This window comes from Zonotrichia albicollis, chromosome Z, assembly GCF_047830755.1.
Source record: "Zonotrichia albicollis isolate bZonAlb1 chromosome Z, bZonAlb1.hap1, whole genome shotgun sequence".
Classification (NCBI taxonomy): Eukaryota; Metazoa; Chordata; class Aves; order Passeriformes; family Passerellidae; genus Zonotrichia; species Zonotrichia albicollis.
Window position 1 is genome coordinate 52,413,925 of NC_133860.1, and position 16,348 is coordinate 52,430,272.

The following is a 16,348-nucleotide window of genomic DNA, read 5'->3' on the forward strand; positions in this document are numbered from 1 at the left end:
CACAGACTTCTGTATATTAGTTATATTTAGCTACATAGCTCCCTTGAGAACCAGGAAGAAAAGTAAATCCTTAAGTTTAGATTAAATTCTAATTTAAACAAAGGACTGATTATATACAATGCTGAATGGTGGCGATAATACTCTCATACCACTTAATATATTATGAAAGAAACAACAGAATAATGATTGTTTATATATTCAAATTTCCATTAAACTTTTTGCTAGACAGAAAAATAGGAGAAAAACATTGGTTCTTAATCTCAGGAAATGGAATATATGACTGCACTTTAGTGGTTGATGATACCATCCTATGTACATCGAGTATACTACTTCAAGATGAAAACAACCCCCATAGGAATATCCTTTTCAATATTAATTTATAGTTTTTGCTTTGGTCTCACCAGGCTGCTTTCAGTTAAAATTAGATTGTAGCTGGGACTCTTGTAATAGTTGTCTGATAGTATTTCTTTTATAAAAGAATGCATGTGTGCATACGTAAGTCGCTCTGAACTATCGTGTATTTAAAGACTATCAATCTACTGACCAACATTCCAATTTCATGCTCTGTGGCAAATCTCAGTGATGCAAGGGGGAAAAAAAAAAGAAGGCTAAATCTTTCAACTCCTAGAATGCAGTGTACTCATGAAAGTTTTGCCTGTTAATACTTTTAAAAGCAATCTTAAGAGCAGGTTACAGCACTTACGTGTTTGTTTTCTCTGTTGTGAGGGAGTCTCCAGACTTCCCAGGGCCCTGTATAGACTCCATGGCTGTGGAATAGAGAACTTTCTGCCCTCCGTGGCGTTTTGCATCTGAGGCACTCTGGGAACACTCTCCTTCTCTTTCCTTTGTGTTACTGTTCAATATGTGGATCCCCAGAAGCAGACTGTAATCCATGATCTTAAAACTTTCTAGAACCTACCAAAGAAGGAATGACTATACTGAAACCACAAAAGAATTACACAGCAGCATTTTGCAAACCTGAGTGAAAACAAGCTCTCCAGGCACAAGCTTCTCTTATCAGGAAGTGTGTGAAATTACAGTTAAACAAAAACTTTTTACTATTCATACAAGCCAAGTGATCTAATTAGCTGCATGCTCTTGTAACAAGTGAGAAAGAAAGATGCACAGCTGAAGTGTAACCTGATGTTATTTTGTAGTCAAGGAAGATAATTCCAAGCAGCACCTTTTCCATTATAGCAAATAATTAATGGTTCCATCATATACTTATGAACATAACATTTTTAAAATTATCTCCAATCCACATTCCAGACCTCCCTGAGCATTTTTGCCTGTACTCTCTTATCTCCCCTCCACCTCCTATTTGTAACAGAGACAGTACTCTTTGAGAACTTTCAAATGTCAACAGCAGTATTTGCTGCCATCCCCTTATTAGCTGCTGATGGGATTGGAGTACAAAAATCATGCACCTCTCTACTAGGCTAAATAGAGCCTATCTAAACTCAAAAGACAGGTTTTACTTCTGAAGCATGACTTAACCAACCATCCTTTTCTTCTAGCTCTACCAACCATTTCTGTCTCTGGCAGCTTGTCTTCTCTGATACACAAATAGTTTCATTTGTTTTTAGTCAGCTACAGCATTACGAAGTCTGGCATGCTGTCATTGAAAGGCAATACAGGTCAAGTCAATACCCAAACATGAACTAAAGCAAGCTGCAATCACATCTAGTAATATAATCAAACTGTTCACAGCAACAGTTTAATGTCAGACAGCAACTGTGTTTAATGCCTTACACGACACTGCTAAGTGGAGGGAGAAACACCAGTAACAGCCAGAAGGGGTATGCTGCATGTTCACCTCTCCTTTACCTCATGCAGCTCAGCAGTGATTCATGATGTGTTTTGGCACAGTGCCTGAAGATTATGGTGTAATTTTTGTCACAGAATCAAGAGGCAATAGTAGTGTCTTTTTATGTGAACAAGAAAAAAAGTGATTTTACAGATATGAGAGCAGATTCCAGTTATGTAATTTTGATGAAGATTATCCAAGCACAAGTATTTTTGGTTAAGTAGAAACATAATTTCTCTTAATGGGGAAAGAAGAGCAATAGGTTTAAAAACTATATGGCAGTAAATCAGTAATTTAGTATGGATCTGTATGTCTAATCATAAGGTTTTTATGCCATTTACCTAATTGTTGGAAAAATACTCATTGCTCAGATAACCACAGCAGTGATGAAACAAAGCATAATGTAGAAAGGCACAAAATCAGACCTGATTTTCAGACTCAGAGAACGACTTTAAGACACCATGGGTTTGCTCTTGTGCAGAGAGATTCTACTCAGCGATGCCTTAGTTCAAATGGAACAAGAAAAAGGCTGCTAATGTATGGCCTTAGTAGTCCACAGCATCTTCTAATGACAGAACTCACAAAGCATTTCATACACAACAAAAGCCATATTTTAACCACAAGATTCTGAAATTTCATTGAGCATTGTGTGGACATGTTGGTCGTTTACAATCATAAATTGCAAAAATAGCATGGCTAACAGGTGCAAAGCACTTGGTTCCAAAAATGTCTAAAATTCTATTTTCTGCTTATTTATTGCTACACTTTACTCCAACTTTCTCAGAAAGAAATTACAACATCATGTATTCATTAAAGAATATGTAATCAATGAATATTTGACATCAAATGCTAAAACTAAGTTCAGGATAGATTGAAAAATAACACCTCAGTAAGCAACACTGTTCATGCAAAACCAGAACAGGAGCTAGTCAGGTTTGGTAAAAGCATTGCCACATTTATTTTACAGTTATAAATTACTGCTGGCAGTTCTACCTTCAGCAGATTCTTTACTGCATTTTGAATTAGGTCATATTAGACACATGATTTTACTGCACTAATTACATAACCTACATCTACAATTGGATGTAGTCTCATGGGAGGCTGTGCTGTAATGTGCTACTCCTTCTTCCACAGGGACCTCTTATGTGATAAAATTAATCCTTCTGACTACATCAATTCATCACTGCCACTTAAACCCATACTACTTGTACAGTACAACAGATCATACCTTGACAATTTATGATTTTGGCGTAGGATTACAAAAAAATCATAAAAACAAATTTCATTATTACAGTTCATTAACAGACTGAAACACCTTCACATCCAATGGATTAAGTGCAGTACAAATTCTTATAAACAGCACACAGCATAAGAACCCTTGTCTCCTAGACCCTCTGTTCATGGCCCTACTCAGAGGTGGCATTACACTGTCCACAAAGTGTCTTCAGGATATCATGACATGAACTGGCCCTGTCTGCCCACAGCTTTGATGTACAGTTCTGATTACTTCCCCTTAGAAACGTGATAACCAAAACAAACCACTCCTTAGGCAAATTAACCTTTTTGACCATATCTAAACACGTTTCTCTCCTCACTTGTTTCTAATGGAAATTCTGGTAAGAAATAACTAACCAGAATAACAAGGAAGAACCTCACAGATCAGCACTCAACAAAACTTTGTGTCAAACTCCTCAGTCTGTATTAAGACAGTAAATCAGTAGGATTTACAGATGAATGTATCTGAGGTGTTCTCACATATGAATTTTCATTAATAATTAAAATACCAAATTGTGACAATTTTAAAATATGTAAGGAACATTTTGCACACATAGTTGTACAAAATAATCTATTCCAGCAAGAACAAGTTACAAAATGCAGAACATCAAGACATTTCCTGTGCTGAGGTTTGCTTACAGATACTTTTGATGATTTTAGGACTGCTTTTGAGATGCAGCAGCAAGTTTTTGCTACAGAGGCACCAAAACTATAACCTAATCTAAGGAAAAAAACCCACTCAAATAAATTATAATATTACATGGTTATATTCATAGCAAGAGGAGAAAGCCATGCAAAACACCTGATTCTGTCCATGAGATCGCTAGAAATTGACATAAACTCTTAGAAATACACTACTTATATATGTAAAGGGATCCCAATCTTTGCTCATGTAACTATTCTGACATGTTCCTTGCTAGCAAAATGGCATTGTGAAGTTTCAGCAAGAATGATCTTAATCATGCTGTGTACTAACAAGTGGTGGATTGGATAACAAATAAACCTTCAGTTCATTAATTTAATATTAAATTGTTCATCTTGGTAGTACTTATATATATGAATTCACTAGCTACACAGAATCTGCCAACACCATGTTGTCACTTGGTCACCAAGTACTGCTGTCAAGGCAGACTTCAGCTGCTCTGAAAACTTTCAGATGGCAAATGACACTCACCCCTTGTAACCTTAAGCACTATTTTGTTTCATACCACATAAAAACTTACAGTAAAATGGCATCACAAAATATGCTGTTTCAGAACATAAAAAATTAACTCTCTGAATCAGATTTCCTTTTCTCAGAGCTAATCAGATGTTAAACTTTTCTGTGAATCATCTTAGACACGGTTACGCTCCAGTATCTCAGCCACTGACTAACTGAGCAAAACAAGTATTTCTGCCATGAAATGTTGTTTTTATTTTATATGCAGCCAGCCCAAACTACACACTATCTGACAGAGAAATCTGCATTTACATTTGCTATCCATGCAAAACAGCATGCAAAAAAGGCATCAGATCATTTTCATAAAAGGGTCAAGAAAAATACAACTCAAAAGAAAAAAATTAGAAGCTTATTTAATGAAAGTACGAAATAGATAACCATGCAAGGAAATTTTCCTTTTCTACAAGTATTCTGGAAAAGTGACATAGGAATTAACACAGTAGAAAGAAGACTGATTTTACAACATATCAATAATTATTATTCAACATAATGAGGTATATGAAATTAACAGAAATTAAAGGACTGTCTCACAAAATAACCATGTCTTAGGAACAAGTTCACAAATGTCAATGCCAAAAAATGGGTCTGGTTTAGAAAAAATCTATCCTAAGAAAATGAATCATCACATTCCTACCTAAACATATGTGGAATCACTTCCCATTTCAACAGAATTCTCAAAATAAATTGTTAATTAACACTCCAAAACGAACAATCTGGATTCTGATTTTAAAAGCAGAAGTAACGAGAAACTCCTAATGTCAACTGATATGACAGGAGTGATAATATATAAAGATATAAGAGACCTACAGCATTGTGTTATAGTCGTTTCCCTCAAACCACTTCTGACAAAGAGGCCCTTCATCTAAGATTAATATGTTCTCCATCTCCATGTCGCATCATGACACCTTTTATTTCTGTCCTATGCTGCAGTTTAATATTTCATTAAGTTATGCCAACACTACTGTTTGTAAGGATATGCTGTACAATGGGTCACTGAAGTTATTTGGCTAAAAGATTTGTGTCAATTCTTTGAGGTAGAAAAAAGGCAAAAACCTACAAAACACCACACATGCTACTAAGGGATTTGAAAAATTCTGTGGATAAATTTGGTCATACAGGGTCTGCATCACATTCACTATAGCACAAAACAGATGTTCAATCACACCATAAAACTTTTGTAGCAACTGGCTAAAACAGCAGTGATGAAAATAATACCCAAATCTCAAATTTAGGAGATGTGGTCCTCTTTAAATTTCCTTGTCTTTACAGGTTTCCTCATTAGTCACTTTTAAAATGTAATTTCCTCAGAAAAGTCCAGTGGTTTTTTGCCTTAAAGATAAAATGCAGACTCTCAAAAACCATTCATTTCTCAATAGTAAAAACATCTTCAAATTATTTTTTTGCTCTTAAAAATGACATGACCGCAATTTGATTAATTGTTACTGCTTCTCCAAACAGGCAAGGATACTTGCCAGCTACAGAAAGTCTCAGCAATAGTCTGGAATTTGAAAGCTAGTTCAAATTTTCAACTGTGTACATTGTATATATGATAAATTCATTAATATTCCCTCCTTAGGAACACTGTAATATTACACTCCTTGGTTCAGTTAAGGTGCAAATGATGCAAAATAAACTGTGAGACAAGTTTTCAGACCCTGCCACCTCAAGAGTGAACAAAACAAGCAGGGAATGCAGAGCTGAACAATGCTATCAAACTGTACTTGTTCCATCATGGATAATCTGGAGGCACCAGCCCATGAGGGATCACCACAAACAACTCAGCTCCATTCTCTAATTGGGCAGGCCATGCATCTCCTCATCAGCACTGCTGGGAGGTGTGAAAGGCCAGAACTACTCCAGCAGTGATCTACCATCGCAGTACTGCATTGCCCAGGGAAGAAGCTCTGTTTCAGTTGTCAATATTGTCTGTGCTGGCTGAGCAGATGTATCAGGAGGCAAATTCAGCTAAGCAAGGAAGCCACAGCACAGCCTGAACGTGAAGAGCCAGCATGCAGGACAGGAAAGGACAGACAGGCTAGAAAGCAGGAATAGAGAAACATTGTCTGGGCATCTAGGGGTGGCAGCTGTGATCAAGGAAGTCAAAGGCCAGACGGAGTAGAGACTAGGAAGGAATATCAAGACACAGAGAAAAGCTGACCAAGGAAAACATGAGTCCATTGGTGAATGGGGCAGGAGATTTAATGGCAGCAGTCACAGACCATAGCAGGTCCCCACTACCACTATCTTTTGTTACCAGGAAATTCTGCCAGGCCTGTGAACTCAGCAATTGATCTTAAGGAGGAGAGGGGCTAGCAGACAGGGATGTTTATATTTAAGAACTAGGAGAAAAGTCCATTACTTCCTGATTCTGATTGCAAATATGAGCAATGGAAACACAATCCAAATTTAAGCAACACAGAAGAGAATTTCTTAGTCCTGAAATACTGAAAAGATCAAAAATTTCATTTCTTAAATGAATTCTTAATTTCAAGTGCCTACACTAACTTCTTCACTTTGAAGTAGCAGTAAAAAGAGATGACAAGTTTTCAAGTCCTAAAAAGATGGTCAGTTGTCACTATACCCATCCAAATACCTCATGGGCAGAAAAAAGCAGAGGCAACACTGATGTGCTTTCCACAAAATGGATGGAATATTTATGGTCTTTTTAAAGGCAGAAATAAAAGGCAGGTAGTCAGATCCAACCTTATTAGCTGAGCAAATTCAGTGATATGAAAGATAAGAGTGTCTGCTCCCTCTGTTTTACAACACATAGTAAGACTTGTTTGAATAGAAAAAAAAGGCAGCTAATTTTTAATATACATATAACTTTCAGTGTGTTTATATATCTACAGTTACACACAGACAAATATTTTATTGTGTATATGTGTATTTATGTAAATGCACTGATTACTATAGGATAATTTTCTTCTTTACTTTTAATACTTTTAAAATTTAGCCAGGCCTTTAAGAACTCTAGACTAACTTTAGAGTTGTTAATTTAAGATATACATTGAAAAAGATTATATTAGCACTCAAATAATATGTATCAGGAATTTTCCCAGACTTGCAAAGAATCATTAACAGTCCCCTTATATGTAACAATTAAATTATTGATTCTTGTTTTTACTTTTCAGTCCAGTTCCATCTTTTAGATACCCTCTATTATTTCCAATACAATAGATTTCCCCAAGCTCTAACTGGATAAGTAACCTTGGACAAGTGGGGGGTGCACAGAAAGGCATCCACATCCCCAGATGTGACATACTGATGCATTCTCTGTCATCACACATGGTAGGAGCTCAGGAAATACTCACTGCAAGAGGCTACAGAAAGAACAATGTGTCGTGTTAGATAAATGTCTCTTGCTGAATACACAGCTGAACATTAGGTCACACAGCTTTACAAACCAATCACAAGGCATTGCAGACTTCTGTGATAAACAAAAAATTCTATTCATGTGCAAAAACAATGCTTTCCATCTTGTACCACAGGTGGCAGTGAACAACAAACTCTGATATTGAGGGTGCCTCCTCTATGTGGTGAGTTCAGACTATCTATTTTGCTTTATTATTATGAAATTCCTACTATTTCCCTCAGAAAAAGCAATTTTATTCTTTCCAAAATGCCATGAATCCTGGGAAATTCTGAGAGATCTGGAGTCTCCCTTTTCCTGCTTTACATTTTGTTACCCATGCCACAGGGGACAAAAACTGTTTAATAGCAATTCTCTCTCCCGTAATAGGAACCGATTCCATTCACCAAGGTCCTCTCAAAGAGTAATGACAGGCAGACTCTTCTGCCTTGAAAATATTTTGTGGACAGCTTTTATGTGGACTTTTCAGCTGAGGAAGAAATTACCTCACTCAAGAAGTAAGACTGCTGCCACTAGGCCTGCCTTCCCATTCCTAGGTAACCAAGAGACATATTCACAGCAGCTCTACATACAGTTTACCATGCATAATAAAGTTCCACAGGACTAATTATGTCTCAAGAAAAAAGTAATTAAAATCTCCAAATTGATGGAAATCATCATCATCATCAAATCTACTGGACTTCATTCCTGTATTAATCAGTATTGCCACAGATGGATCAGTGTAATCCTAGATGTACATAGAAACAGAGGGATAGCCCTGGAACTTAGGGTTGTGCTAGATTATAAACTTAATGAGTCAGCAATGTGCCCTGGTGGCTAGAATGTCCACCTGTATCCTGGGGTACACTAAGCACAGTACAGCCACCTGGTTTGAGAAAGGGGATTGTCCCACCACACTCAGCATTGGAGCAGCCTCACCTCAAGAACTGCAAGCATGTTTTGGGCTCCACAGTGTAAGAAGGATATTAAATATAAGAATGTGTTCAAAGAAAGGCAACATAGACGGTGAAAGGACTACAGGGCATGATTCATGGGGACCAGAGGAGGATATAAGGTTTGAAGGTGGCAGAAAGGGTGGTGCTGATCTCTGGTGCCTGGTGATAGGATGCAAGAGAACAGCTTCAAGCTGCATTGGGAAAGTTCAGAGTGGATAGAAGAAAAAGTTCTTCAGTGAGATGTGGTTTAGCATTGGAACTAGTTCCACAGTGAGGGAAGTGCTCATGGTCCCCAGTCTGTTGGTATTCAAAAAGTATATGGACATTCTATCTATGACTATGATCTCAGATCACAACAGCTTAACTAAAATGCAGGTTCATCAGTGCTCTGACATTCATAGTTATCCCTCCTTAAATAGCACGGAAAACAAATGGAGGTTCAATAATCTGTACTGAGTAAATTTAGAGCAGAGGTGAATACAGAGGTTTAAATTTATACTCACTCGACAATCCCGCTGTAGTGTTTTCATGAGTGCACTGTGAGTTTCAGAGTCAAAATATAACCCTTCATGCATATCTTGCAGGAAATCCAAGTCTTTGAATGTAGGGTTGGACTTCTCCCTCTCTTTTCTTGATGCTCTCCGTTTGTATGTGGAGCCTTTCAAGTCATATGTGAAATGCATTTTCAAGGCTCGTGGTAAAACATTGTTCATAACAACAATTCTAATATTAATGCCTCCTGACTGAACGCAGTACAGCCCATAGAATTTGGGAAGAAGAGTCCTTGGATTCTGGTTCAGATTCTAAAACAAAAGAGATATTTTCAAATATGTCTATTTCCAATGAACTTCCATGCTTAAGAAAGGGTTTTCTTTAACACAAAAGACATTAACAAACATGACGAAAATTATGAATGCTTTCTTATTCAGCACAGTTTCTTCAACCAGTTGATTATCTTTGTGGGTTTCTATTCCAGAAAGCCAGCATAGGCATTGCCTTTTTGCCAGGGATTTACAAAGGGGAAATGCAGAGCAGTAACTACATTTATGCCAGGTTTCTCTTTCTCACAGAAAAGAGCAGACTAGGTCAAACCTAAAAGCATCCCAAAGACTTAATTTTTTTTCCTGACCTGAACAACCTTTGTGTTTTACCTGCTGGAAGGAGTCTGGGTTAAATGTACTTCTCATTATCTTGACTTGGATTCTGAAAAACAGAACCCCTCTCTCCACGAGGCTTTGAACACAGTCAGGGTTAGTGCCAAATCACTAAATTATTTCCAAAGGCATGTGAGGGCATAATAGAACCACAACTGACCATCAGAACAGAAAAGTGTGATATACTCCAAATTCCACACCAGGTAAAATAAATTAGGTAGGAGAGGATAACAGAGGTGAGAGAGAAAATCTTTATTCTGAATACAACTGTTCTCATGAAAAAGAAAGAAGGGGAAAAACTACTTCAGGTCTTAGATGATTACTAAGTTACTATATACAACTATCAAAAGAAAGTATTGTCACAGAAATAATCACAGTAATTGAAGTTTTATATTTTGGAAGCAATTGCATAGCAGTGAAAATATAGTTCCCAGAAATTACACAATCTGGCCTTATATGTACTTGTAATAACTCAGACTTGTGCTGAGTGGATTATCATGATTAGGAACAACAAAACCTGTCATCGTTGTCCTTTTTGGTGTGTCAGTACATGTATTTTTTTTCTTTCACACATAGTGAATCCATGTTACTTTAGTGCAATAATGACAACATTCCTCATTTTTAGTGTGAGAGGGTAATTTTTCAAGTATTTACATCAGGAAAAAAGCAAAAAAAGAAAGTCAGCCACAGGTCTAATAATACAAATACATACCACCCAGAAGAATGTCTGTTCATTGGGTAGCTTTTGTTACAAAAAAAATTAATTAAATTCTACTCGCTTTTTAATCAATGGTTTTCCTTTTAGATGACACATAAAACCCAATACAGTGGACTTAGAATTAGCCCTCAAAAGGTTCAATTTAAAAACTAAGTTTTGAACAAATTACATGGATAAAAATATCTTTTACATCATTGCTTTAATACATGAGAAATGGAAATCAGAAGTAGTTGGAAACAAAAGGGAAACTGACCGGTCTAGTTTCTTTGTCCACTCTGAGTGAAATGCAGAGGGTAGACAAATACAAAACGGAGAAAAAAAACTGAATTAGAAATTTAGAAACTTTATTTTGTTACTAGCTTATTAAAAGCAAAGTTTGGTATCAAAGTAGATTATAACATTCAGCTTCATCTTGAATGCTAAAAGAGCACCAATTCTTATCTTAAATATATTCTAGGTTTATACCTATTCTTTCTGTTGGGTATGTATGGCGGGAAGTAGAAAGGCAAGTAAAAATGCTATAAATATTACAAAAAATACAGATTAACCCAGTGGAATATTTCAAGACAAGTGAAACTGAATATTCAGAAGTGACATGAAGCAGGAGAAAAGAAGTAAAATAAAGTCTTCAATTACTTACCATGTAATAACCTGGCAAGAGCTTCTGAAGAAACTCAGCCTCTTTGTGTTGAACTGTTTTGATGATGAATTCGTCACCACTAGTTACAAAAAATAAAGACCCACTGGCACCTGGGTTGGATAATTCAATTAAAGGTTCACTGCAGATTGAGTACTGGAAGAGACAAAAATTGCTTTTCACTGCCAATGCGTGCATTACCCAAACACAAGTTTAATATGAAGAACTGCAGGTTCAAGTAGTCACAAGAGAACCACGTAGCAGCATTACTGCTGCTGGCTGAGGTTTGGCAGGCCACTCTGCCTGGGCCATGCTGCACAACCATAGAAGAGAGCTGGCAACTGAGCATTTATCCCTCTTCATGTTCCAAAGCAACAGGTTCCTTTGGAGTGAAGCCAGTGGTTGATGTGGAAGGAGTTGATCTCCACGCTGTCAGCATAGCAAATTCTGAGTCAAAACTTTGAGAATACATTTTCACTGGAACTGTTTGTTTTCACATCCATTTTTTTTTTTTAAAGAAACAGGAACAGGATGGTACAAAAATAAACTGGGAGTGAGGTTTCTCATTATAGACAAATAGGCAAATCCTGTTCTGTGCAACTGGGATTGAAACTATCAGACTGATAAAATTGGTATAGTTATAGCTGCTAATTTTAGTATAGTTACTAATTTTTAAAATATTTTACTAGTTTTATGATTGAAAACCACCTGAATCAGAAAAAAACGCAATACCAGTAAGCAAGAAAACCTGGAATTTGAAGGACCATTATATTGCATATTTAGCCAGGCTTCCTTTTCCACAGGAAACATTAAGAATTACAATCACATTAAGGAGCAAAAAGACTATGCCTTATTAGTAGAACCATACTCTGATACAGAGACAAATGTACATTTACTAAGTTTACTTTTTTTTACTATTTACTATTTACTATTCCAAACTTCATTCAAATTATATGGAGAGCTGGCATTCAGCTCAAAACCATAGAAAAACCTATCTATATTAAAATTGAAAGCAGTGATACTAGAAAATCTAATAAATATGTTCTTTTGTGAGCACTTGAACTAAAGCATGTTTCCTATGGGCTCATGCCATTGCCTTAATGCATCTTTTTATCCTAGCTTCAGCTAAGGCTTATAATTTTGAAGAGAATTTTGCATGATATATAAATATTTCTTCTCCCTGCTTATACTCAATTCCAATTAATACAAAATACCTTTCTTGTTAATCCTATAGTTGCAATTTTCTACAGACAGAATGGTCATACCAATCTGTAACACTACAAACCTTTAGACCAATTCAGCAGCTGAACTGCAGCAATTACATTTTTCTTGACAAAATATTTAAATCTTAATGAGTAACTGTCACTGTGAAAAACATTTGAATATGATTATCCTAAATATTAAAGCTCAATAGAACAGTATAACATAAGCAAAACACATTGTCCTACACTCTGCATTGGTCATTTTCCAGTGGTATGCATTTCTGTAAAAAAGTCCACCCACCAAATGCTGCTATAGAAAGGGCCCAGCTAGTTTTAACTGGACACCTCTGAAAGGCAAATCAAAACCAAAAGGCAAGAAAATCCCCAAGAGCCTGACAAGTGAGTACTTATGATCAAGAAGTTTCTCTGCAAAATGGGGAAACTTCTTGTAAATCCATGAGATTTACAGTGACAATTTAATTCTACCAGCTGTTCAAATGTATTTACATTTGTTATCCTGTCTGACTCCTACAGTATGTTAATGCTCATCCTCCTTGAAAAGGTGAAGCTTTAAATCTTGAGTTTTGTCACTTCAAATTAACAGTGTAAACTCACATATGCTTTCTACTCTTCTTATTTTACTTCACATGCCCCTCAGCCACAGCTAGACAATCATTTACTACATACACACTTGTGTGCTTTCCTGTCCCAAGAGAAAAAATAATCTGCAACAAGCTGTCTTTACTAGTAACTTGCCTCAGGGAATAGTTTTTTTGTAGTTAAAATGACTGTCACAAATCTTATTCACAGCATGCAGTCTTTGTATAAACTTTTACTTCTGCTACTGCAAAAGCTTCCTTAGATGGAAAAGAAGTTGCAGGTGATAATAACTTTGCTCCAGGAAGCACAGTCCTTTTAGCAGCTGGCAACACAGCCTGCATACTTCATCTTTTACCAAGACCATTAAAAGAGATAAGATAAAAAGCACATTACATAATGACACAACTGTCACCCATGATGTCCTTGTCTCTAATCTGGAGAGGCATAGATTTGATAGATGGATAACTCAGAGGATAAGGAATCAGTCATACTCTAAGAGTTGTGTCTGTGGAAGAAAGAAATTCTTCACTCTAAGGATGGTGAGGTGCCGGAATGTGTGGTCTAGAGAAGTTGTGAATGCCCCATCTCCAGAAGTGTTCAATACCAGGCTGGATTTGAGCAACCCAGTGTAGGGGAAGATGTCGCTGCCCATGGCAGTGAAGTTGGAAATAAATCATGTTTGAGCCCCTTCCAATCAAAACCATTCTATGACTATGATTTATAAAATTCCCAAACAACTTTATTTCCTTGCTACTACCATTTATAATTCAAAATAATTATCTTTTTTTATATGTAACTATGGTCATGAGGACAAACATAAAATTCATACATAGCAGCACTAAAGAATTAAAATAAGACACCCACATTAAGACTCCCATATTCAAACTAAATAAAAGCAAAACCAGGCTTATTGTTCATCTAGGAAGAAAGCCCCATTATAGCACACTTGAACACAACAGAAACAATTTATTTAGCAGCATATTAATATTTCAGAAACATTTAATCAATTTTTTTTTTTTATTCACCCAAGCCCTTTCAAATTCTTTTGGTCTTAAAGAAGCCATTATCAATAATAGAACAAAAGCTCACTCAGCATTTTAAAGCTCATTCAAAAATTACATATAAAGTTGCTAATTTTTACTAGGACTCTGATTTCTTGGGTGATCTACCATGAAACAAACCAAATATTGGGCAAACATCTAGAAGATGGGCAAACACCTAGAAGAAAATCCATGTCAGCATTCACCCTACCCTTCCAAAAGCAGAGGTATAGGAGAAATAAAATAGTGAATACTTGTCCTAGCAGCATATAAAGTGGTTCCACCAAGTAAAGCCTGCTTTTACAATGTCAGCAAATTTGTAGCTTTTTTACTAGTGTAAACTGAACACTGTGAAAGAATAAGTCTTCAATTTATAAAATAGAGAGAACAAAGGATGCATTCTAAAATGCTTAATTTTTAGTCTGCCACCCATGAGCCTCAAAAGTAGACAGGAACATTTGCAGACTTCACTTTGTAATGATGTGCATAACACAAATCACACAAAAGTACTTAATTAGAACTGAATTGATAAAAGTCACAAAGTACTGATCATAACTTCTCTAGAAAAAATTATCTGAATGACATGGATGTTGCTCTAGTCAATTACCAAAGCAGGTTTTTAAATACGAATCATTTAAAAGAATTAAAATTTTTGTCACCAGTAAAAATATTCACTAGTTATATATCCCTCCACACACAAAATTTCTTACTGGTTTGAGCACCCTTTAAGAATCCCTTTCTGCTGCAATAAAACTAGCATGCTTTATAATAGTTTGTAACTCAAAGGAAAACTGCAGGCTCTTACCAAATAGTCATCAGGCTTGATACCAAAAAGTTCTCTGAAATAGCGGAAGGCAAGAGGTGCATATGTCTTAAATCTGAAGTCAGGGTAATGATGAGCAGGGGTAAGATTGCTCCCTTCACTGAAAACAGAAACAAACCAAACCAAATTACTGAGTAATTATTAGCACTAGTTTCACCACTAAGCTGCCTAACTTGACTGTTCCCCTGCTGAAAAAAGAGCATAAATGCAGATAAACCTCACTATTATCATTAACCACTAATAGAATGTCCATGAGAGACACTGCCAGCAAATTCTTTTTCCTCACCTTAAAGAAAATAACTATTTTCACCACCTGTATGCATTTGCATAAAATCATGTTTAGACATGAACAGGACAAAGTGTGCATTTCAGAAGTCTAGGGTAAAGACTGACTTCACCGAGTACTGAAGACTCTTGTGTCATGGTTTCTGTGCTCAAGAAGGCTCCAACCACAGCATCTCCCACCAGCCCATCTCTGTTTGTAAGCAGCAGATCCAGCAGGGTAGCTCCCCTGGTAGGCTCACTTCCCAGCTGTATTGAGAAGTTATCTTCACATACTCCAGGAATCTCCTAGACTGCCTCCTCTCTGGTGTTGAATTCCAGCAGACATCTGGCAGATTAAAATCACCCACAAGAACAAGGGCTGACAATCATGAAACATCAGCATCACATCATAGAATGGTTCATCCACCTCCTCATCCTGGTTGGGTGGTCGTAACAGATTCCTACCAGGATATCTCCCTTTTCAGCCTTCCCCCAGTTGTCACCCATAGGCACTCTGTACACTCAAAACACTTCCTTCTGTACAGAGCCACCCCACAGCTCTCCTTCCTTGTCCCTTCTGAAGAGCTTGTAGCCATCCAGTGCAGCACTCTGCTCATCCCACCATGCTCCTTTGGTAGCAACTATGTCATGGCTTTCCTGCTACTTTATGGCTTCCAGCTCATCCTGTTTGTTACCTATACTCCCTTAGCTCTTTTCCTTGTTTTATATTTATCACCTCACTGTATTTTTAGCCTGAGTTACAAAACTCTTGAGATGAATACTAGATATAAAATAAAAGTCAGCAGCAAAATGTTGCTAGATTAAAAAAAAACCTCTATGCCCATGGATTCATTTATGATAGAAAATGAGAGAGGCCTTTTAAATAGAAGAATAAAGTTCTACTCTGTGATTTCAAAACAAACAAGAACATCTGTAAGACAAAGTTTTGGTACTGAAATCAGCCAGATAGAAACTTTCTAACATATTTTTATTAGAATATTAGAAAGTAGGTCTTTATTGCAGCATGCTGGTCGCTCTGGGGATCTTTCCTCTAATCAAGGACCCTGAGAGTCATGCAGAGTTTTTATGATACACATTGATTATATATTCATTAGCCATCCCAACTTACTTAACTTTTTTTGACATAATTACACCCCTTATCAGAAGTCTTCATCTGATTCTTTGGGATCTGTATTCAATGTCCAGTGTCCTTTCTGTGTGGCTGTTCCTTGACCTTTGCTTCTGAGTAAGTGCAATATCATTGTTTTGCACAACTTCTACCTTGCCAGCCAGAGCTGAGC

General features: G+C 36.7%; 1 protein-coding gene across 2 annotated transcripts in view; it reads right to left on the reverse strand.

The window, feature by feature from the left end:
• Positions 1-16,348, reverse strand: part of PIP5K1B (phosphatidylinositol-4-phosphate 5-kinase type 1 beta) — a 97,420-nt gene that overhangs the window by 23,413 nt on the left and 57,659 nt on the right. For both annotated transcript variants that reach the window (XM_074533201.1, XM_074533202.1), the window contains 4 exons: positions 14,766-14,883; positions 11,122-11,274; positions 9,113-9,412; positions 704-915 (listed from right to left, as the gene is read on the reverse strand). In XM_074533201.1, the coding sequence (XP_074389302.1) occupies positions 704-915; positions 9,113-9,412; positions 11,122-11,274; positions 14,766-14,883 (783 nt within the window). The remainder of the gene's footprint in view (positions 1-703; positions 916-9,112; positions 9,413-11,121; positions 11,275-14,765; positions 14,884-16,348) is intronic.